This window comes from Scedosporium apiospermum (assembly GCF_000732125.1).
Source record: "Scedosporium apiospermum strain IHEM 14462 chromosome Unknown SEQ_SAPIO_0121, whole genome shotgun sequence".
NCBI lineage: Eukaryota > Fungi > Ascomycota > Sordariomycetes > Microascales > Microascaceae > Scedosporium > Scedosporium apiospermum.
Window position 1 is genome coordinate 421,817 of NW_015971822.1, and position 22,991 is coordinate 444,807.

Sequence of the window (22,991 nt, forward strand, 5' to 3'; positions counted from 1 at the left end):
CCGCCATCAAACGAGGACAGGGCATTGGACAGACCAGGCAACGGGGAAACAAGAGCGAGGCAGTGTATCAGTGTATCCCCACGTACCGCAGCGCACCATCCATCCCTAGACGAGACCACTAATACTACACACTTGCGCTAGCTAACTGCGGCATGCATTCCGGCCGGACAACAACCAAACGATCGGCGTCGGAGATAATGGTGCGCCGATTTTTGTCCTCAGAAATTCAGGCAGCAGCATAGCAGTGCATGTTAAGTCCGTCGCCCGTACCTGTGTACCTCGCAAGACTTAAATCCGCCTCGTAAACTTCGTTTCGGGCGAAGGATGAACACTGACTGTTAGGTCGCAACCCCTTGTCACATCCCCATCAATTGATCCTTGGCATTCTTAGTCGTGACCTGCGTGTTCCGTCTTCATCCATCCATTCCACCCACCCACGCCCTTTTAAACGTAGTACATCGAGTTCCGAATATTCTCATGCACCTGCCATCTGCCCTTTCCGCTGGGGCCGAGCGGTCCTCGGTGCACTCGGGCACGCTCGCAGACAATATCCGCGTAGTAAGCTGGGGGGCAGATGCTGACCGCACGCGTAGCCCGACCAAACATGTAGCAGAGGTCATGTGTGATGGTCTCCAGGTCATCGGCCGCGTTTCTTCCTTCCCGAATTGCGAAAATCTCATCGAGAAGTACCGTGTAGTGTGCCGGACGAGCAGTGCCTATACGTACAGAAAAAACATCAACTGGTTAATTCACACACAAAAAAAAAAAAAAAAAAAAAAAAAAAAAAGCCCGCTCAAGCGGGAAAGAATAAAGATTGACCAACTTACCCTTGATAGCGTCATGGGCCGTGAGGAAAAAGTCCCAGTATCGAGCTTGAGTCACTCCGCGGTCCACCACCGTCCCCGGCCGGATATTTCCCGTCCGTGACGTGTGCTCGGGGCTAGTCGGGTAGAATCGAGTATGATGCCGCTTCACCGATACAATCAACGCTAGATGCGGTGGCTTCTTATACATGGTGCGGCACGCAGCTCGAATTCGTGGAACCTCCTTCTCCAGAACGAGCGCAAATTGACCTTCCGAAACACCGTCTCGATAGATGATGATGTTCTCGGGGAGCCGTCCATTGTTCTTGATCTTCCACAAGTTCAATCTAGATTCGAACGCCCCCTTCAATTGATCATCCTCGCACACTTCCATTCGGCTTGTGTGAACCCACGCCGTAGCCGGCCACTGGCCCAGCTCTTTATCGATGCTGGCAACCATACCAACCACGCTAGGCGCCGCCGCTTCGGCCGCCGTTGCTACGTTGGTCGGATGCACCACGTCGTATCCGACAATCATCGTCTTTCCTTCATTAATGAGGCCCACTGTATCAACCAACTGGTGGTTGACGCCGCCCATCTTTAGATTCCACTTGAGCGCTACGTTGCCAAAGTAGCCAGCTCGGCCTTTTTCCTTGCTGGCCTTCTTCCAGTCCATGCAGACAGTATGGATGCCCAGTTCGACGTCACCCGCCCTCTTGATAGCAGCGTAGAGCTGCGTGTCTTTGCGTGGAATGAAGACGAGGAGAATTTGAACCCGTTCCTTAGCAAGTCTACCAAAAGCTGTCACGATCTTACTCTGCATGTTAGGGTCGCCGGGGCGGACAAAAACTTTAGTGAGTCCGTGCGAAGGCGTATCATCCATGTGAAGGCCGCAATTGTTGTTGACTTGGGCTCGGAATTCGTTGGCAATTCTTATAACCTCTTCGTCCTGAGCTTGGATGCCAATGGCCACGCATCCCCAGCTTGTAATCTCTCGACCCGGAATGGCAAACTTCAGACCGCTCATATTCCACGCGCCGAACGAGGGTTTGAACTTGGGACCGGTCTTGGCCTGCCTGCCACCGGGCTTATAACAGAGAGTGGGTGCGCTCAGCTCCCGCCCGTGGACCGTCAGGAGACTTTTACCGACCTTGATGCCAAAATGTCCCTGTTTACCCTGTTAGCAAGCTTCCAAGTAAGAGCGGAGCGAGGGGAGCCATATGAACTGGATCAATACGCACAAGCAACGCCGCGTCGTGCTGAAGGATATCCTGACCCCGAGTCATGATGGAGTGGTAGTTATCACCCGGCTGTCGGCAAGCAAACTCAATCATGGCCTGTGAGTCCATTTCATTGAGTTTGATCTTGACGGGGGAAGGGAGAATGCGACAGAATTCGGCCGGCACGAATGCCGGCTTGACCGGAGTACCGACATTCAAAAGCGGCCAGTCGGTGTTGATGTCGACGTTATACTCTGTTAACGCTTGTCAGCCTCACAAGTGTAAAAAGGAAGAAGACAAAAAGTCGTCCGCTTACTTTCTTTATAGTACTGCGTAACAGTTCGGTGAACCGGGGCAGCATCGCCGGGCAGCTGTGTCAAGAAGGACACCTGAGAGGGGCCGGGATACGGGGTGTCTTCGATTTTCAGGCCGTCGACTACCATACCGCGCCCAGACTCGAGAAGGCCCAGGATAGTCTTTTGACGCTTTAGGTCCTTGTCGCTATTGGCTCCTCGGAATCTGTACTCCACGCGAGCTCGGTTGAAAATTCGGGCAAGAACATTCAGATCACCCAACGAGTTGCGACGATTAATATTGAGTCTTCTGAAGATGTCCTTGATGTCGACTTCTACTCGGAAGACACCATGAGTCACGTTCGTGTTGAGGAGAAGTCGTCCAGTCGACAGACGGACACTCTGGAAGTAACCTCGACAAATAGCCAGGACAGAAGGCACCAGGAAGCTCTTCTCCTCATCTCCTTCAAAGCCGCCCGGGTGGTTGCCAGTCAGCCCAGTTTCGAAGAATCGTCTGGAGCCAACGACTGAGATGGTACGCTTCGTGCGAGCAGTGTGTCCGAGAACGATGTTGAGAGCATCGACGACATCCTCAAACTTGGGAAAGCTGGCGTCTGCTTCCTGCATTGTCCTGAGATATTCCGCCACTTGAGGGAGGTTAAGGACTCTAGGGCCCTCGAAGGAGACGGAATAGAGATCCCTTCTCGAGCGTCCCTCAATGGAAATGGGAACCATCATTGGGTTGTTGGGCAAGTTGAGCTTCTCCGTAGCGACAATCTTGGATTTAAGCTCAGTAGCCAGGGCCACGCCCGCATTGAAAGTCTTGACGAGGTCGACGGTGGCTTCGACGACCTGTGCAAGCTTAGCCCCTTTCAGGCTTGGAGCCTCTCCGGGCTCGCGTTTCTTTTTGAAGCTTCCTGTGTCTGATTCCGAGGCAGACGATTCGGCGTCGATCTTGGAATACTCTAGGTGGTAGAGATAGAGATCTCTGTCCGCGTTCAAGTCAAGCTTGAAGTAGTTTGCCCAAAGCTTGACCTTGATGCCCTTGGTGCCGAAAACTGGGCGAACGGGCAGCCTAACCGCAATCTCCTTACTGACCGCAAGTGAGGCCATCTTGCCCTCGACACTAAGCAGTTCGTTCTCAAGATCGTTTGTGGCCTTGTCAGGCTCGGGAAAACTGTTTTCTCTCGGGTTAGGCCATAGTGCACGGAGCTGTCAAGAGGAAATTCAACTTACGTGGTTGGCAAGGCCTTTGGCGGAGCGATGGGACCTCCACCACGGGCGAAGCCGAATCCACGGCCACGACCGCCCCGATCGCCGCGTCCACCGCGATCTCCAAATCCGCGTCCACCTCGTCCACCACCCCTACCTTCACCGTAGCCACCGCGGCCACCACCTTCACCAGAATAGTCGCCGCGACCACGACCGCCTCCTCGGAAAGGGGGACCTTGTCCCCTTCCACCACCACGGCCTTCCCCGGCCGTACTGTCTCCACGTCCGCGTCCGCGGCCACCGCCATCACCTCTGCCCCGACCACGAGGGGCACCGCCATCACCAGCACCACGTCCACGAGGTGCACCACGGCCACCGCCTCGCTTACCTCGCTCGTGGCCACCTCCGCGATCAGCCATGGTAAGAGGGCAACCTAGAGCAGGTTTCTAGCTTCGCTGCCGGGCAAGCAGGATTCAGGAAAATCGGCCAGAATGGTTGCCGTTGGAAGGAAAACCTAATTGCTCGCGATATTGGTGGTCAATAGAAAGAAGAAACAGGATGATTCAAGCTGATTGATTGGGGGCCCACTCATGTACTTTAGCATCCACCGGATTGGATTAGGGCCAAAGCATGCAGGGGAGTAAGTAAGGTTGAGGGTCAGTGTGTGAGAGAAGGAGAGGGAGAAGGGAAAAGAACAAAAAGAACAGGGCAGGATTTTATTTTATTTTTCCTCCTAGAGAGAAATATTCCAGGGATAACCAACAGTCGTGTTGTGGGAAAGAGGTCCTGGCTGCTGGCTGACCATTAAGCATAAGCCCTGGAAGAGGAGCGGTGGCGAGGGTTGGCCTTTGGGATTCTTCGTCACTGTCAGTGTTTGGAAAAAAAGCAAACAACACCAATGGCCTGCAGCAGATCAAGCGAATGGTGAAGAGCTAGGAAGATGTTCCAAGTAGCTGGGGCCCCATGTCTGGAACCCAATATCAGTTGATGACGACGTATGGAGTACTTGGGGTACTTCGTAGCAGTGGAGAAAGAGAGTGGAAGGCTAGCTCATAAAAGCAATGGAGCTCATACAAGGAGGAAAGGATGGGCAAGGTGGCACAGAACTCAAGCTAGGCTCAATCTTACCACAAGTACGAAGTACCTAAGGAGGAGTTGGATTCAGGAGAGTCGAAGGCATTGGTTGAGGAAGAAAAGCGGTGTGGTGATGATGAAAGATGGAGGGTTTCTAGGATTTGATGCCTATGATTTCTAAGTACTATGTAGATTTCTTTGGTCGCCGTGAAAGTGACAATGGCGTGTGGCTAACAAAGAGAAGGAAAGAGCAATCCCGAAGAGTTTAGAATTGTACATAGAGAGACCGTGGCGCTTCCATTGTGCGGCATGGGCCTTCAATTGATCATTTCGTTTATCTCTCCTGTTTCAATGCTCCTTCCGAGTTCAAGATGTGGATTTCGCGGGGTTCTTCTTCAACGGAGGAAAGGTTATTATTCATTGTTCCGACTACTTTCGTACAAGTGCAATACTTGCTATAGTACTTCGTACCTTTGTACAATTATGCTTGTACAGGCGTCACGAGACGAGAACAGTGACCGGCCCCGGGCCTGATCAAGACTCGACCCAAGAAGGTTGAAAGAAAGTTGGCAAGAAGCTGCCTGTCAACTTACACTAGATGAGGTGAGAACCAAGAGATCGATGATTGGTTTTATTAGTGTTCGGTGTTTGTTGCCCCAGTTGGGATCTGTGGTGCAGTCCACGACCAGGTTTGGGATACTTTGGTTGATAGACCCTGGAGCCCGACCAGCTGAGGGAATACATCAATTCCGAAGCAGACTTAGTACATATAAGTAGACATATACTTCGTACATGACCAGCTCTCATCGACTCGAGGCGCCAATCCCATGGGCTTCTGGGGGTGGACACACAGAAACAGAACAGGTTTGATCAATGATACATCGACTCACATCGACGTTGCCAGCAAAATGTCCGGTCATATTGTGTTGTCTTTGTGAGACTGTTTGGAGAGGCCCAGCACCGGAGCCCAAGGTTCTTTTGTACTCTGCAGGAATGCCCGTGCTCTGCAATTGTTTCTAGGCGCCTAGGAAATCGGTGGTCTTCTGATTACAAAGGGAATTGTATGTACTTCGTACTTTCGTAGAATTCCTTCGTCTGTGGTCTCCGTCCACAAGTCAAATCCAACCCGAGAACTCGGTTCTCACATATTGTGGCACCACAACCGATTTGGACCTAATACTTAGTACATACTTTCTCACGGGGGTTGCTCCGGCGCTGCGGCTGAGTAGCACAATCTCGGGTATGAAGCACGAAGTAGAAAAACTACTTCATACACTCCACTTTCTCAATGCAAATGAAGTACTTCGTACGAAGTAGATCTGTTTTGTATTATTGGCTGACCACTCCTGTAGCAGTGAGGTGTGCCTGGACCGCTTAACGCCTGGATCGGTTGCATAGCACCAGGAGTGCTAATAGCCCACGATACAACAAGTGCATGAGTATGAAGTACTTGTAGATTCTGTGGTGTTCACCTTCAACAAACAATAGTAAATGAGCTTCCTCAAGATCGGAGAAAACCCGCTATTTAGACATAGTCTAGGCTCTGATAGCAATGGGCATTCCTCAAATGCTCTACTTACGGAAGTAGAACTTGCCTCGATGACTGGCATCGCGTGGGATAGCACTCCGCTGTCGGACGCTTCGTCGGGCCGCAAACGATACAGACGTTTTGCCTCTTCGGCAAGTCATCGCGCTGAGAACTGGAAAAATGGCTATGTCCTTGGAGACGCGACCCGCCGAAAGCTTGACCAGAAACCCAAGTATCGACATTGATCAAGGGCGCCCTTGATCAACTGTCACACGGACCTAGGTCGATACAACCCTATTTGCAGGAGACTAAGCTCATGGGAACCAACACGGGGTCCATTGAAGGGTTGGGTCGTGACTGATTTGGCAATGCGGGGACCGCTACGAGGTACTCCCATAAGTTCGATCTTATCTATCCACATCATCCACAGCCAACTTGCCATCGTGGTGGAGCATCAAGATGTCGTTGAAAGTTCCTTCGGGATGTCGCTGGTTTGTCTACTTGCCAAGATTGGGTCTTCATCGCGAGAGGCGTGTGGCTGTACTACTTCATAAAGCTAGGGAGAGAGATATTTCGATTGGAACTTGGAGGCTGGTATTTGGCACAAGGTATGATTTTCCAGGAAAATGAAACGACAACAATGAATTCGATGGGAGGAGGTGGATTGAGTGCTCAATGATTGCCAATACCTGTGCTCTTTTATGAAGCATCAATTGATGAGCAATGCTCAATCTCCAGGATCAGTGTAACAGGGCTGACAGACAGACAGAGTAGTGGCTGGCAGTAATTACACTAGATATGGGCACTAAAAACCACTCTAGCGCGCCATTGTAGACTTCGGCCAGCGTCAATTAACGCAATACCTACGTACTTGTAAAGGCGGATTCAGCTCCGCGACATTAACAAAGTTCCTAAGTTGAATAATACAGGATAGAGCTGTTCTAGAAAGCAAGTAGAAGGCGAGTAGAAACTGGTAAAATTGATCTGGTCTCGCTTTAGGCAGCTGGAGAGAGGCTTGGTTAAGAAAGCCACACCAAAGCTGCTAGGTATGTTGGTTTACCGCCCACTTATTTCTTAGAGCGTTGATGGTAAGACTTGCGCGAGATCGAACATCAAGCGTCTAATTTACTCCATTCGACCATTCGAGGCAGCACCCAGCACAGCCCCGCGTTCTGTTGCATTCTCACATTCAATGGGCATTGAAGCCCTCTTTCAATCTCGACATATTCAGACCTAGTCAGAATAATGTCGCGATTATATCTAGGCCGTAAACACCCTCCTGTATTCACTTGAAGATGCCACCATCTCGCTCTGAAGCATTTTCGATCAATCTCTCATCTTAATGGAAGGGACCAATCGCGTTTCTTTAACCGCCATTGTGAGCCTCATTGTGCGCATGAAGGCTCGCATTTTCCAGACAAACAAACCTTCAACCGTCGCGCCTTCATTCAACATTGAGAGTCTCTGGCTACAAAACCGCAACCGGAGACGTCGGGGGACTTGGCCGCTTCTTTCTTTATTTTTCCACCATCGTCAGCCTCCTCATCCATTCCGGGAACCTAGTTCAGTCTCTCAGCTAGGGAATCGTTCTTTATCTCACTACAACAAAATTGGAAGCACGTTTCTGCTCAAAAGCGCTGGCGCTCGCTCATTCTCATCCATGGGGACGTCGTGCTCCAACGAAAGCAAGGCGGGGTCGGATGAAAATTTGAATATTAGAGTCGCCGATACTTCTCTAGATTCACCATCGGACTTGAAGCCCGCAAAGCGCCCCCGCATCATGGTCCAGGAGCCAGGGCGACCGGGGCCCAGCTCAGTTACGGCTCCAGTCACTATGGCCGAACGCCCTGTAGCCTCGGCGGAGCTCGGCTTCTTTAGCGTCGAGGATTACTTTACGCAACGAGATGAGGTCAAGAAACGACAGCACGCGATCGCCTTTGATCATGAGTGTACCGTCCATGCTAGCAAGAAGGAACAGAAAGCGGACCAGATACTGCAGCTCCTCAAAAAGAGAGACAACCTTAGAGTCTACAAGGCAGCCTCGCCTCGCGTAGGCTACGGCGGCCAACAGCATCCGCGGTTTGCGGGGGACCATTTCCTATCAAACGAGTCGTTGATAGAGCAGACAGATGTCTTCCGCGTCGCGCACCATATGCCCAAAGGTGCACACCTTCACATTCACTTCAACGCGTGCCTAGACCCTAGTGTTCTGCTTGAAGTTGCAAAGAACATGGATCGCATGTTCATCACTAGCGATCTCCCATTAATCTTAGACCACAGCTCCTTCAATTACGACCGATGTGAGATCCAGTTCTCTCTTCTTCCGCCCGAGAAGGAACGGCCCGGGAATTTGTTCTCAGCAACATATCAGCCACGTCAAACAATGCCGTTCAAGCAGTTCCTTAATGAGTTTTCTTCTCATAATCCACACATTAGTGTAGATGAATGGTTAGAACGGAAACTTCTTTTCGATGAGGAGGAGGCACATAACAAACTCCAGACATGTTCGGGGTGAGGACCTCCCCTGCTTCTACTCCCGAACGAATTTGATGGAAACTCTCTAACAAGAAGGCGACAACTAGGGCGTGGCAAAAGTTCAACGGGAGGACACGCATGATGAAGGGGCTTTTTAACTACGAGTCGGCCTACCGGATATACACCCGACGGTGCCTCGAAGAATTCGTCAGAGACAATATCCAGTACGCTGAAATTAGGCCAAACTTTATGAAGACTAATCAGCTATATGTCGACGATGCATCCCGCACGATAAACAACGAGGGGATTATGCATATCATCATAGACGAGTACAACAAGTTTCAGGCGCAGACGCAGGGGTACTTCGGAGGACTTAAGATTATCTACTGCACGCCGAGGGTGTTCTCTAGGGAGCAGGTCCGATTTGCGCTAAATGAATGCCGTGCCTTCAAGAAGAGGTGGCCGGAGTGGATTGCCGGTATGTTTCTTCTCCTATCTTGTTAACGGCAATCTTACATTTTGATACTGAGAACTGTATGAATATATGTAGGCTTTGACCTTGTTGGAGAAGAGGCTGAACCGAACCCTCTCAAGACTTTTGTGCCTGAGCTCCTCGAGTTTCGGAAGCTATGCATCGAGGAGAATTTAGACATACCCTTCCTCTTCCATTGTGGAGAGACCCTCAATATCGGGACAGAGACGGACGAAAACCTCCTTGACGCACTACTTCTCGATGCCAAACGCATCGGGCACGGGTTCGCTCTGGCGCGACAGCCGTACGTCATGGAGCGCATGAAGGAGCGGGGGATTTGCCTCGAGCTCTGCCCGATATCAAACGAGGTCTTGGGTCTTACGCCACGAGTTGGCGGCCATGCCATGTACACCCTTCTCGCAAACAATGTGCACTGCACAGTGAACTCGGATAACGGAACCTTTTTTAGGTAAGTTTGCTCAAAACTGCTCCTTCTAGCAAGCCTGTTCGTCTTCAATATTTTGTCTACTTCGGGGGAAAAGAGGAGGGGTGACGTGCAGGTTGTTTACTTTTTTTTTCCCTCAAGTCCTCGATTTTTTTGGGATATTGTGCGATCTCGCCTTGCGCCTCTCACAAGACCCACTGGTCAACATTTCCCCCCTCACTCTCATTGTTTTCTGTTAGGCCTGGATATGAGGGGAGCTGACAATGATGTCCACAGGTCAACATTATCTCACGACTTTTACCAAGTCATGATTGGCAAGTCCGATATGTCGCTGCATGGCTGGCGACAGCTCATTGAGTGGAGTCTACAACACTCATGTATGTCGATCGATGAGCGACAAAATGTTCGGGCGGAATGGGAGAAGCGGTGGGATGCGTTTTTGGATTGGATGCTCGAGGAATACGGAGCTATCGCGGACGGGAATGATGCAGGACACTGAGGTAGCGGGAGGGGTTGTCGGGGCAGTGCAATTGGCCGTTGGTCTGGTTGCTGCTGCAGAAGGCGGGAGGGGGCATCAGCTGGCAAGTTCTCGGTGGCCTTGATGCAACTCGTGATACCCTGGAGATGTAGTTTAGATACGGTTGGGAGCGGAATTCAATCGATTTTGCTGAATGTAAACAGATGTGGAAACTGACATATTATTATGAGGCGGTTCAAAGATATGGTGATTTCTCCAAATCCAGGATCGCTCCCCGAATCCTTGCAAGCAAGCTGCGGGTCTCCAATACAACCAGACGCGTAACGTCAAAGATCTTGGCATTTCTTGCCCTGCCTCTGGTATCTCTGAACAATCTCTCAGTGCAGCAGTCCTGCATTACATGGGCCTCTAGCTCCAAAAGGATTTCGTCTTGCAGTGCTTCGCCGCCGCAGCCTTGTCTATCATGAGTGTCTCTCTTCGAACTACGCAATTGTGGGTGGAGAAGGGCTGCATAAATATTGGTCTTTGCATTTAATATTTGCAATTGTTTCTAGAGATCAATCTCTTTTTCTTTTCTCGCAATATTTTTTCCACTTTTTCTCTCGTCCGTTGAAGTTTTGTCCTGATCATTTTCCATCGTCACTTCACAGGGCGGTTTCTATCGGGAGCCCCAAGCGCAGTTCAATCTCGCACTCAATTCTTGCCCTGCTCAGCCTCAACGTGCTCCCACCCAAACCCTTCACCTCCTTCACTCCAGCGACACTTTCATTTCCCTTTCTTGCTCTTCGTCCACGTTTCCGTCCGACGTTGCGACGAGAAAAGAGGAAAAAACAACGAACAAGTGTTGCGATGTCGGACAATGTCGACGATCGAGACGCACCATGGTTTCCCGAGAATAAGCTCGAATGGCGGCTCGATGTCGTTACCCTACTCGCCGTCATTGGCGAGGCGAGTATGGCGGAGCACTCGCAAGCAATCACCGCGTCGTTGTTGTAAGTTTCACTCCTTTTTTTTTTTTTTTTTTTTTTTTTTTTTTTTGGCTTTCACTTTACGCGACGAATTATAAGGCGCGAGTGGGTACGACCTGTGGCCAATTTGGCGTGCGAATAGAGAGATAATGGGAGAAGGAGAGAGAGAGAGCTTTAGATTGAGGAGAAAGTGAACTGACACTCCAATGCTCCTGGATACAGCTGCTTGCTCCCTAGATTGCTCCCAGCTCCCCAAGCCTTCCTGAACGCGTCTCGACCGAAGCGATTGCCCGAAACGAAAGCCATTGTGTCGGGTGTACACAGCGGCGTCACCCTCGATTCGGTCAGCTTCTTCGCGAACATCCTCATACCTCTCGACCTCCCACCTTACGCCTTCAAAGTGTGGAAAATCGAACATGTTCATCCCGACCGACGCAAAAGCGCGAGGTCCCCCAAGGCCCCTTCAACTGGTCGTGGCGGCTTCCTCTCGGGACTATTCGGAGGCGACAGGTTAAAAGAGGAGCAAAGCGACGATGTAGAAATGACCGGAAATAAAATCACTCCCAAGTCCCGCTCTGTACCCCTCGCTGAGGCCCCTTCGAACAAGGAGGAAGAGTTTGGGCCTCCGCGTCGCCAAGAGACGCTTCGGGAAAAAGTCGTGAATGGGGCCAACGCCGTGGCCAACACCATCGTCACCGGTAGTCCCAACAAGCGACCCGCCGTACCCGCCAAACTCTTCAGTCCTCTCCACCTGCTCACGCTCCTGAGCTGTGTCGTGTCGCTCGTCATTCTCGCCACGGCCATCTACTGGCACGACGGCACCGCGATACTCGCCGTATTCCTCATCAGTGTAGCCTCCTCCATTGTCGGCCTCGCCTCCTTATGGGAACCGCAGTTGATGTCCACCCAAAGCGCTGAGAACCAAAAGTTACCCCGCGGAGACATCATGATTCGGACGCGCGAAGGCGCCTTCATCTATGTCCAATGCGATGAGAGCGTCGCGAGAGAACTCTTTTCGGGCACCGAGGAGTGCAAATACACTGTTGGGTCGAAATTACATGACGCTCTCATGGCCGTCGGCACCATCATTCTCATGTTGGCAGTCGTGTTATTAGGCAATTGTAAGTGGAACTCGCAGATCTTCATCGGCGCCAGCTACATCGTCCTCAATGGCCTCTACTGGGCCATCGGCATGCTTCCCAAACGCTACTCGTGGGATCTCACCCGTTACCACGTCGAAGACATCACGCCCCCAGACGCCCGACACGCCGAAAAGCAGATCGATCTCCGAGACCTCAAGCCCGCCCACGGGAAGACCTTCGCGCGGATAGGCACCAAGTTCACCGGAATCAAGAGCACCGCGACCAGCTTCGTCCACTCCGGCTCCATACACCGCCGACGAGACGAAGAAAAGGAAGAAGACCCCGCCCAGAAGCTCGCCGCCCAAGCAGATGGGGATCCTGGTCCGACCTCTCCCGAGGCGAGGGCATGCTTCACTCGGACGCTGTGGTATGCCATTCGCGAGACGGAGACGGCCGACTGGGCGAGGCGGAGTAATGCCGCGCCGAGGACGGACATTTGGGAAAAGTGGCTTGATGAGGCGGATCTGCAGGCTCGGAAGAAGAACAGGATCTGGGCGGCTGTGGCGTTTAAAGACGACGTCATGAAGTTGTCGCAACCGTCGCAGTCTGAAAAGAGACCTTAAGGTCATCTTGTTCTCGCTGAGCCAGTGCTCGGTGTTGTCTCGCATCTCATTTTTGGCGTTGTTCTATTCTCTTTTTGGATTTATCCCTCATAATCATTAGGATACTTCGTTCAGGTTATGCATGAGTCTATGGTAAGATATACAAATCGAGGAGCGAGCGAGTTTGGTCATATATATATAATATATAAGCGAAGGAATAGGGTTTGGGTTTAAATAGGAACTTGGCCAGGCGTTTGACTGCATCAATGAAAATCACCCATTGGATTGGGCTTTTTTGGTATAGTTAATACCAATATCAAAACTTCTTTTCTAGTAGTACTCTCTCCAATTCTACTCCTATCAAAAACAAGAAATAAAACCTAAACTCCAGGGAAGTCTCTAGGTGCGCTATGCTCCCTTTAACCCTAAAAGCTCACCCCCCAAACCGAAAACCATACAGCACAGTTCGCTCACTTAATAAGGAAAAAAAGTTCTAGTCTTCGAACTTGATGCCCGTCCTCTGGTTCATATCAATAGCTCCCGCGCGGAAACTTCCCCTCTTCATCTTATTCTTCTGCTTCGTGAAACCATTACCCTTCACGGCCGCGAGGTCGTCGTAAATCCTCTGATCGTAGGCGCTGGGGACGTATTCTCCGTGGAACCTCTGGTCGACCTGGCGGCCCCTCTTGACGCGCGAGAAGGGCTCGTTCTGCGGCCTCCTGCCCTTGGGGGCCGGGTCCGGGGGGAGAGGAGGGTTGGCGGTCGGATCGGGCGGCAGAGGGGGGTTGGAGATGGGGTTGAACTCGGGCGATGTCTTGCCGAGCGTCACAGAGGAGTCGGAGGGTTGGTCAGCTTTGAATGCCTTGTTCTTCTTCTTTTCGGCCGCTTTCGCCGCCGGGGTAGCCTTGAGGTCGCCGCCGGACTCGGAAGAAGAGGAGTCCGAATCAGAATCGGAGGAAGAGTCCGACGAGGAATCAGAGTCGGACTCTGGCAGAGGTGTCTTCGCGGCCTTCTTCACCTCCTTCTTGGTATCGGAATCCGAGCTGTCGCTGTCTGAATCAGAATCGGACGAGTCAGAGTCAGAGTCCGAGTCCGAATCCGAGCCCGAGCCGGAACTGGAGTCTGGAAGAGGTACGGCAGCGGCCTTCTTGGTCTCATCTTCAGAGTCAGAGCTCGAGTCATCACTGTCCGAGTCGCTATCCGAGCTGCTATCCGAGGAAGAAGATTCTGAAGAAGATTCAGACTCAGAGCTCTCCTTCGACACCTTGACCTTCTTCGCCTGGGGCTTCTCATCTTCGGAACTCGATTCGCTATCAGACGAGTCGGAAGAGTCACTAGATTCGCTCGATGATGACGAATCGGAGTCCGATACTGGCGCCTTTCTCTTCAAGTTCTTCGCCGGTGCGGGAGCCGGAGCCGGAGCGTCCTCCATCTCTTCGTCATCACTGCTGCTATCGTCGCTGTCCTCGTCCGAGCTAGAGGCCTCATCGTCGCTATCGTCGCTCTCCGAGGAGCTCTCCGAGGAGGACTTTACAGACGGCGCCTTCTTAGCCGTAGCTGGCTTCGTAGTCTTAAGGGTACCCTGCCAAGTCTCGAAGATAGTCGCAAGCGCGGGATTGGTTGCCTTTGCGCCGGAAGCAGCCAGGCCTCGAGCCTTTCGCTCCTTCTTGAAGGCCTCGTGGGCGGATTTGAAGGAGTTGTCGGAGAGGAAAGATTCCACGATATCCAACAATTGGGTCGGGGGAGCGGGAGCCGTAGGCGCGACCTTCTCAGGGGCCTTGGCCTTCTTTGACTTGTCGTTCTTCTTGGCCATTGTTGGAGATGGTTCGGTCTGCTGGGATTTGATAGAGGAATTGTTGGCGAAGAGCCAAGAAGGGGGACCTGCGCTTTTGCCTGTCATGCGACCACCTATTGGCCCTTTACTATCCCAAAGGTCGAGTCCGATGGGCCAAAGGGGGGCTGTTGAATGGACTTTCTTTGTCTTTGGCGCTTGATCCTTTATTCAAATTTTGGCGGTGACCACAGAATCTGGGTAAAAAAAAAAAAAAATTTCTGGAGACCAACCAGCCCCTCGATTTAGCCAGTTTTCAGCCGGCCTTATCTTATCAGCCCCACCAAAGCTCTGCTAGTGCAGGCACAGACCCGCTACCGCTCCAAGCCTTAAAGCTGAGGTTATTACTGTACCTGTGTAGGTCCAGTGACAGTTAGCTAGCGAGCAAGTCTGGATTTGGCCTGGCTGGGAAGAATCACTCGAAGCTTCACCAAAATAAAAACAATGAAAGTCAATTCCATCAAATCATCCATCAACCTGAGCACTCGACTCAGACTCTCCGCCCTGGAAATATATCAACTCCAATTCTAAGCGGATGGACTGCAACTCCGTTAAAGGGTAACTCCAATAATTACATTGATGTTGCGTCACAAATCGCTTAATCCTACCTGACAACGACCCAACAACACACTCATCGGCGCCCAGATTTCCCGTTTAATCTCCAGACACGGCATCAACTCCATTCTGTCACACCCCTCCCAAACATGAACGCCACGAAGCGGAAATTCAATGCCATCATCCAAGGCATCGGAAACAAGCCTTCATCACCAGCCAGCGACGTTTCGAAAGGTGATGTCCCATCACCCTCCCCAAGCTCAATCCGATCGTCAACATCAACGACAACCAAGATGACACCAGAAGCGAGCCTGCTGTCCAAGCGCCGGCGGGTAGGGGTTCCTGGGTCGACGCCCGAACCGGCCGGTCCGACATCGATATCGAACGTCGTGCTGAGGAAATGGAGCTCGAATAAGAAGAACGCTGCACCGCAACCTCAGCCCAAATACTGCCCCAGCGATCGCAACGAACTGCTTCGGCGCTTAGCTACCTTCCAGGAGTTGGTAAATTGGGCGCCGAAGCCCGACCGCGTGAACGAAGTAGAGTGGGCCAAGAGGGGTTGGATTTGTCGCGGGAAGGAGAGGGTGCGTTGCGTGCTGTGCAACAAGGAACTTGTCGTGGGTTTAAACAGGAAAGAGGTGGACGGCAAGGAGGTCTCTGTCCTGGTTCCTTCAGAAATAGGTACGCTTTTTTATGTCACTGTCGTTGATAAATGTGCTAATGCTAAATGTGTCTCAGAGGAGAAACTTGTGGATAAGTATGTCGAGCTTATCGTTGAGTCCCACCAGGAGGACTGCCTCTGGCGGAAGCGTGGCTGTGAAGGTAAGCAAGGCCCGGGATGGCTCTCTCCACCGTTCGCGTTCACGCTACTAACAGACAGGCGCCCGCCCAGATTCACTTCTACGTATATCATTCAGTAATGCGACTGCAAATCTTGAAGGCCTGCGAAACAGATACGACGAGCTCTGCGCAAGAAAGCCCTTCCTTCCGTATGAGTTCAACCTGAAGCTTCCAGAGAACGTCAATATCGATACCATCCTCTCCCAGTTACCCACAGACTTTTTCTCAAACCCACCACCTCCGAAAGATACCTCGGACCCAACTTCTCCAAACAGAACGGCACTTGTGTTAGCCATCATGGGCTGGCAAGGACTATCCGATTCGCGCATAGGAGCGGTACCCAATTCTGCTTCCTGCCATACTTGCTTGCGCCGACTAGGATTGTGGATGTTTAAGAGCAAGGAGGTCGGCCCCAATAACGAGGTGATCGTGCCGGCCCCGATGGACCATCTCGATCCCGTCAAAGAACACCGCTTTTTCTGTCCCTGGAAAAATGCCCACACGCAACGCCTAGGAAGCGCGCGGCCGAACGCCAACAATGACTTGCCGGCCTGGGAGATGCTCACACAGTCTCTACGAAACGAAGCTTACCTCAGAGGTGTACTTGATGAGTCGACCAAAGGAAGAAGCAAGGCCGTCGGGGTTGCAAGTCAGCAAGCACCTGCTACGCCGAGAACGCCACGTACCCCGGCCACAGCAGGACAAGAGACACCTTACACCCCGGGCGGCGGAGAAGATGAGGATGATGAAGCAGCAAGAGATGCGAAGGATAAGGAGAGATGGGCACGCCTGAGGAGGGTGAAGAGCTTGTTTGATACGAAGGGCTCTAGGAGGCTGAGGAGGGCCGGTACCACCAGTCGTCCGGGAACGGCGGTGTCTACGAAGTCCACGAAAACCACTACGTCTACGGAAAATCAGTAGAGTTGGTGTACCAGGCGGTGGAGGCCATTTGTGGATAAAAGCAAGCGAATGTCCTCCCGGACGATGTAACATTTTTACAGATATCCTTGAAGTTATGACCTGAATACGAACTTGGGCAGTATGTTGGCGCATGATGTGTGCTATCAAGACTGCAGCTTGCAGATGAGCGTCTTGAAGAATATGGGAAGAATGTGATGGTCTTCCTGACCCAGCAGCGAACGGGCCATGTAGGACTCCCGTTTGCCATGGGAGAAGGGAACGAGTCGTCAATGAACATCTCCACATCCCCAGAATGTATTGGGCTTTCAATTGGTGCAGTATTTCAGCTAAAGGTGTGAATCATGTCACAGTTTCAATGCAGCCGTCGACGGGTTTGACACTGGCCAGCCGCTTGTCAGTTCCGCCGCCCTGCCCCATAAGACGGCCGAACTTCAAGACCGCTACGGAACGCAAACTAGAAAAGACCGGGAACGGTAATATCTGACGGGTTTATTGCCTGGCTGATTCTTCGGGGAAGAGGAGGGCAATGGGGAAACGGAGGGAGATTTTGCGGATAGTAATCGAGTTAGATTAATTAACTGGTTTCCATTAATAGATACCAAGGCTCGGTTGCTCGTATTGTCTCCCTTTTTTAGTTCATTGCTTTGTTCACTCATCGCCAATTGAAGCCATGATCATCGGGCAAACCAGTTAAGACATGCAGGGGCGACTCAAGAGATTTGCCTCCCTCCAGCTGTATAAATATAATCAAGGGTTCATTCCCAAGGCCCAGGTTATGAGTCTTGAGGAAGTCGCCATTGTGATTGTTCATGCCACCCTCCCCAGCTTCATTCACATCTACCTTCACATCCACCTTCCCAGGAGCACGCAACATTGAACAAACCAACGACACATTCCATTCACACCAAGCCCTTTCACCACGAACTTCCACCAGAGACAAAAACAGACCACACCAGAATGATGTACACAAAGACATTCATCACCCTCGCGGCCCTCGTCGCCTCCACCATGGCAGCAGCCTGCCCACCCACCTACCAAGCATGCGGTGGCATGCTCCCCGAAGCCAATGAATGCCCCAAAGGCTACACTTGCATTTCAGACCCGAGGAAGAAGGGTTGCGGACTTGCCTGCGACGAGCCCGGTATCTGCGTGGCCGAGGACGTGCCCAAGTGCGGTGGCTTCGTGGGCTTGTTGTGTCCTCAGGGTCTTCAGTGTTACGATGACCCTACCGACCGCTGCGATCCTGAGAATGGCGGATACGATTGCATGGGCTTCTGCTTGTAAGAAGACTCGGGAGCTGATGAGAGGGTACGGGGTCGATGATTGTACAAGCCAAGCATGGCTGGGAGCCGTCATGTGGATTCCCTTGAGATCTTCTCACGGGTCACGACATATGAGCTTTGAGCTCTCGAGGGTGGTTTCCTGTACATAATGGTTCGTGTATATATCTTCCTTTCAGACAACCTCATCCGGACGAGAATATCTTGCACCAAAAGAGATTGATCTCCCATGACGACATTTTTTGGCGGCTGTGCAGCCCGTCAAGATATTGGCTCTGGTGAAGGTCTTTCGGGAATTTAAAAGTCTCATCAGCAATTAAATACCATATACAGAGTGTATATACCATAAGAACTTGTGCACGTAATCCCATCCCTTGACGAAGCCAAATCGTCCTAATATTAGGTCCAGAAAACAAGCCAAACTCCGACACCCCAACTCCCATATTCAGTTGCAGTCGTCCCACGAGAAATCTCTCCCTTCACCTCAAAAACGGTTTGACCGCCTTCATAAGATCTTCGTATTCCGGATAGTCCTCGAATGAGCGTACACAATAGTTGATTCGGAATGGCGTTAACTTGCGCTCATAGCGATTGCGGAAGATGTGCAGAAATTTCATAGCATCCCAGGGATCTACGCGTCGCGCTTTTCTTTCGGCAAAGAAGGGTAGCGGAGAAGAAGGATTGTCTTCGGGAGAAGCAAGACAAAAGCCGATAAAGCGATCAATCTGTTCATCCGAGAGTTGGAAGAGAAGACGACGAGGCAAAAATGGATGGATAAAAACATCGTTACACTGCAAATAGTAAGTAAGTACCATCCAAGACATTCTAGGTAATACGTACGCCAGTTTCGTTCTCTCCTCGATCGAATACAACCACCCCGCCAAAGAGCCGTGATTCAGCCCAATACCCAACCATATCTGCAATGCCATTAGGATATTGCTCAAAGTCACAGTAGGAGTCGTGGTAGAAGATGGTCGGCGGAGGGTCAGGAGATAGATCAGGAGATTGATCAGGAACTGGTTCAGAACCATCGAAGGGATATATCATCGCTGGCGGTAGTTTCCAAGTATGGCAACCTTTGTGATGACCTCCATCAGATTGCTGAAATAGAAGAACCGCGAGGTTATGGCACGCGATGGCAATCATTTCCATCAAACGCAGCTTGAACGCCCGCGATCCAACTGGTGAATCTTGGTAGGCTTGCACGACCTTCACCATGTAGATTAGCGGGAATTGTAGTGAGCATACAACAGAGTTTAAATAATACGAACCGTGGCATCGAATTGGAGACTGTCGGCGCGGAAGTTTGCACGAAATTCTCTGGCTGTTTCTAACGAGCCCTGGCATAGCTCAAGGTGGTTGTCAACAAGGTCATGGCGTTGGTTGATAGTGCTTGTCCAGGTGTCTGATGTAGGCATGCCATCAATTATTTCCGCGTATGTTATCTCGGCCTTCTCTGTAGACAAGATTCTAGAGAGGGCACTGGTAAATGCAGTATAATGATCGACATCGAGATCTTTTATTGAAGATTTGAGACCAGATTTCCTTGCCATTTCTGATGGGAAAAGCGTGTTATGTTAGTGTTGTGGTTCTCGAGAAGTTGATGGTTTGGTTTATCGCAGTACTTCGTAGTCCCTCTTTTCCTCGTTTAGTCTGCCCCTCTTCCCCTTGTGTCACGGAGGGAGGGATCCAGTGATGTTGAGGTTCACTGTGGAACGGGGGGCGGCAGAGGAATCATTAGTAAACTCGGATTAAAAATTGAACAAGGGCCTAATATCATAGCGGGGGCCAACGCACTAATATTGAATTATTGATACACCATGGAACCTTTCGATGTTGCCCACAGGCCCCCCAACTTCCCTCCTCCCCACTCGATTTGACGTGTCGAGGTACATTGAAGTTGGAGTCGTCCGAGGAGAGTACTCGCAACACCAGAAGCACAAAAATAGAAGTTTTGCATATTAAATCGGTCACATCTTCGGGCGAGGTTGGGCCAACAGTGGTTACAGACAGGCAACAATTGGAAGAAAATCAGCAAACAATGTATGCCTACTGCAACCCATGCGCATAACTGATAGTCTGAAACACACAGAGAGGCCAGACCTGACCCATGGGCCTGGCCACCGGCGGTCTGGGGAAGGGGGGGAGGGGGGAGAGGAGGGGGCCGGATGGGGCGAGATTGGTGGCTAGACTGGACAAGATTGGAGGCTAGGCACTGGCTGGCGTCGTACTTCGATCAATTTGACCGGGCGACTCACCGTTGGCGGATTCGGCTCCTCCAACGGTCCCAACCCCAAAAGTACTTGCAATTCACAATGCATTGTTGTGGGAAAGTGCAAATTGCTGAGTATTGAGGTTTGGCCGTTGGTGACGTTCTCAGGGATGTATGGAGAGTGTGTATCGGCAGTCCGCCCTGTATTTCGAGTCTAAGTTGTCTTCAACGCTGAATTGTCTTCTTAAGCCAAGATCCTTCAGCAGACCTGTCGTCTGACACAGGTATACGAAGTACACATGCATGCCCAGCGGTTGGGATAACCTGGCTGCGACCCACCCTGTACGACCACCTTCAGAATGTCTCAAGACTCTATCTTCCCCACGATTGGTCATGTTGCTGTGTTTAAGCGCGTCCTCAGCGATCGAGCCTCCTAAATTTGGACGGACCAATACGAAGTCGACTTGGGGGCCTGGGGCCAGGCCAGGAGCCAGGCCATAGTCATCAAGAAGCCCACCAGCGGTTGGCCATTGTCGAGGCTCTAGACCACGCGGCCCAGATGTTCTTATCCACGGCCTTCAATGTCATTTCTTCCCTTCCTTTTTGGTCCTGCTTAGAACCAACAGAGTTTCGTCTCCGTGTCTCAGCAACACTTGACAGCCAATGGATCTTACCTTGTCAGATCGGTCCTGATGACGGCCTGGAGGGTGGCCTTAACCGCCGTCGAGATCAGCCCATAAATGTGTGCGTATGTATGCCAAAGGTACTTCGTAGAAGGAGTGATTATCGGACTCGGACTGGACGCCTTCCTCACTTTCCTCCCCCGGGGTCTGGCGGTGGGCCTCAAATCCTGAAGTGTGGCTTGGGATCGAGGTCGGAATCATCCTCGAATATGCGCGCGCGTATGTATCTAAGAGGGGGCCTTGTGCGTGCCATGCGTTGAGACAGACTTCAGTCCGAGTCACCGAACCTTGGTCTCGGTTGCCAGATGTCACAGACATCTTGAGCCTGAATAAGTCTATCTGGCTACACATTTGTATAAAAGGTCACTTGGTTCGCACCTTCATTTCAACATCAGCATTTTGATAACCACTATCCCTCTTCGCCAATTCCATTATCTCAAATTCCATAGCCTCAACTTCCATTCCCTCGAATTTCATTATCCTTCATTGGTGTAGCACTACATATCATCATACTCAAGGACTCCTTTAAACCCACCAACCCCCTTGCCTTACAATCAATCTAGGGCTCAATCCCCCCTTCCCCTCCCGTCGATCTACAGCCATGGCCGCCCCTGTAGGAAATTTTGTCGTGTTGACTTGGCAGGAAGGCATGGTTTTGGGGACCGGCCCCCCTATGCTCCCCAATCCCCCTAACACGTTGGAGTATACTTATGTTACCTCCGCCATCAACATAGCGCTGGCCATTCTCGAGACTGAACAGGGCAGGCAAGCGCTTACAAGAATAGCTCTCAACATTGACCGTGGACGCAGGCCCGGCGTTGGCGGCCCTAGGTGGCACGGCCCCAATGCCAACGCGCTCGCTAGGGCTCAGATTGATGTGTTTGTGCAGAAGCTTCGAGATGCGTTCCCCCTCGTGGTTATCAATCACAACATGACCGACATAGATATGCTGGCATATACACCAAGAGGAACCTGGTTTGGCGATTTGGCAGACTTCAACCCCAGAGAGCAGGCAATACAACTGAATGGATCGGTATAAACGCCCTCCATCCCTTCTCTTATTTCTGCTCAGCGCTAACTAATTGTCAGCGTGTAAAAGACATGATAGCAGCTAGCAATGGAGACCCTCAGCGATTCCAAACCTTTCACTTTCTCTTTGCCACGACACTCGTTCACGAGGCTGGCGGTCACGTCTTGATGACGTACCTTGGTGGAGGCGACCTCTCCACTCCTCCAAGTCTCTATGTGCCTGGGTATACTAATCCTAATATGGGGGAGTCTGGCCGATACCTCGAATTGAAACTTTTCGGAGGTACGACCGAGTATTATCACGATCCCAACCAAGACGACCATCAGGTACAGTTAGATACAGTAATCTCGAGATCTCTAGCAGGCAACTAACAGCAAATTAGACTGGCATTCCACATCAAGTAGATGAGACCGGATGGGCGTGGAAGATTCACCCAGACATAATCAAACAGATGTGTCAATATCGTGAGTACACTTCATTCTCTTCATGGGCGGATTCCCCAATAATCGGAAGTCTAACTTGCCGCCCGTAGGCTTCACCTTCCCATTCCGAAGAACTGGGAGTCGTGTCAATCCAAACACTATGCGAAGCATGGGTGGCAACGCTCGCCAGCACCCTCAAAACCTACAGCATCTAACAATGTATGCTCGCCAATCGGGTATTGTTCCCCGTAGTGTGATGGAAGGCTTCACGGTTGAGCTGGAGGATTTGATGGCTATTCCCTTCGATCCGCGCCGGAGACTTAGAGTCGTATCGTGAGTCAAAACTATTCACCTCGAGCTGTCACTAGGGGCCATTATTCCGGGCGCTGCCGGCAGTGCCCTCAAGGAGACAATGGCATGGATAGAAGCTTCGCCCGGAAAATATGGATTTTTTCAGGAGTGAGATTGGTTGAAGACGGGAGAGGGGCGTGCTCGTTTCTGTTCTTTTTCTTTTTTGCCTTTGGTTTTCTTTGCTTTTTGCCTTTCCCCTATTTCCCTTCTTTTT

The 22,991-nt window shown here is 51.3% G+C and overlaps 5 protein-coding genes and 2 pseudogenes across 5 annotated transcripts; 5 read left to right on the top strand and 2 right to left on the bottom strand.

Moving 5' to 3' along the window:
* Nucleotides 1-444: 444 nt before the first annotated feature.
* Nucleotides 445-3,947, bottom strand: SAPIO_CDS8188 (Piwi domain-containing protein; the record flags this gene model as incomplete). The annotated part of the gene is made up of 5 exons (XM_016789879.1): nt 445-716; nt 828-1,971; nt 2,045-2,277; nt 2,340-3,493; nt 3,553-3,947. 5 exons carry the CDS (start codon nt 3,945-3,947, stop codon nt 445-447), a joined length of 3,198 nt encoding a protein of 1,065 aa, XP_016640142.1.
* Nucleotides 3,948-7,910: 3,963 nt separating this feature from the next.
* Nucleotides 7,911-10,021, top strand: SAPIO_CDS8189 (Uncharacterized protein; the record flags this gene model as incomplete). The annotated part of the gene is made up of 4 exons (XM_016789880.1): nt 7,911-8,641; nt 8,713-9,083; nt 9,156-9,546; nt 9,799-10,021. 4 exons carry the CDS (start codon nt 7,911-7,913, stop codon nt 10,019-10,021), a joined length of 1,716 nt encoding a protein of 571 aa, XP_016640143.1.
* Nucleotides 10,022-10,849: 828 nt separating this feature from the next.
* SAPIO_CDS8190 (Uncharacterized protein) lies at nt 10,850-12,673 on the top strand (the record flags this gene model as incomplete). Its single annotated transcript, XM_016789881.1, has 2 exons — nt 10,850-10,992; nt 11,206-12,673. 2 exons carry the CDS (start codon nt 10,850-10,852, stop codon nt 12,671-12,673), a joined length of 1,611 nt encoding a protein of 536 aa, XP_016640144.1.
* Nucleotides 12,674-13,145: 472 nt separating this feature from the next.
* SAPIO_CDS8191 lies at nt 13,146-14,465 on the bottom strand (annotated as a pseudogene; the record flags this gene model as incomplete).
* A 722-nt stretch (nt 14,466-15,187) lies between these two features.
* Nucleotides 15,188-16,799, top strand: SAPIO_CDS8192 (C3HC zinc finger domain-containing protein; the record flags this gene model as incomplete). Its single annotated transcript, XM_016789882.1, has 3 exons — nt 15,188-15,719; nt 15,777-15,860; nt 15,931-16,799. 3 exons carry the CDS (start codon nt 15,188-15,190, stop codon nt 16,797-16,799), a joined length of 1,485 nt encoding a protein of 494 aa, XP_016640145.1.
* A 1,008-nt stretch (nt 16,800-17,807) lies between these two features.
* Nucleotides 17,808-18,083, top strand: SAPIO_CDS8193 (annotated as a pseudogene; the record flags this gene model as incomplete).
* Nucleotides 18,084-21,575: 3,492 nt separating this feature from the next.
* Nucleotides 21,576-22,641, top strand: SAPIO_CDS8194 (uncharacterized protein; the record flags this gene model as incomplete). The annotated part of the gene is made up of 3 exons (XM_016789883.1): nt 21,576-22,007; nt 22,064-22,330; nt 22,537-22,641. 3 exons carry the CDS (start codon nt 21,576-21,578, stop codon nt 22,639-22,641), a joined length of 804 nt encoding a protein of 267 aa, XP_016640146.1.
* Between the last annotated feature and the right edge of the window lie 350 nt (nt 22,642-22,991).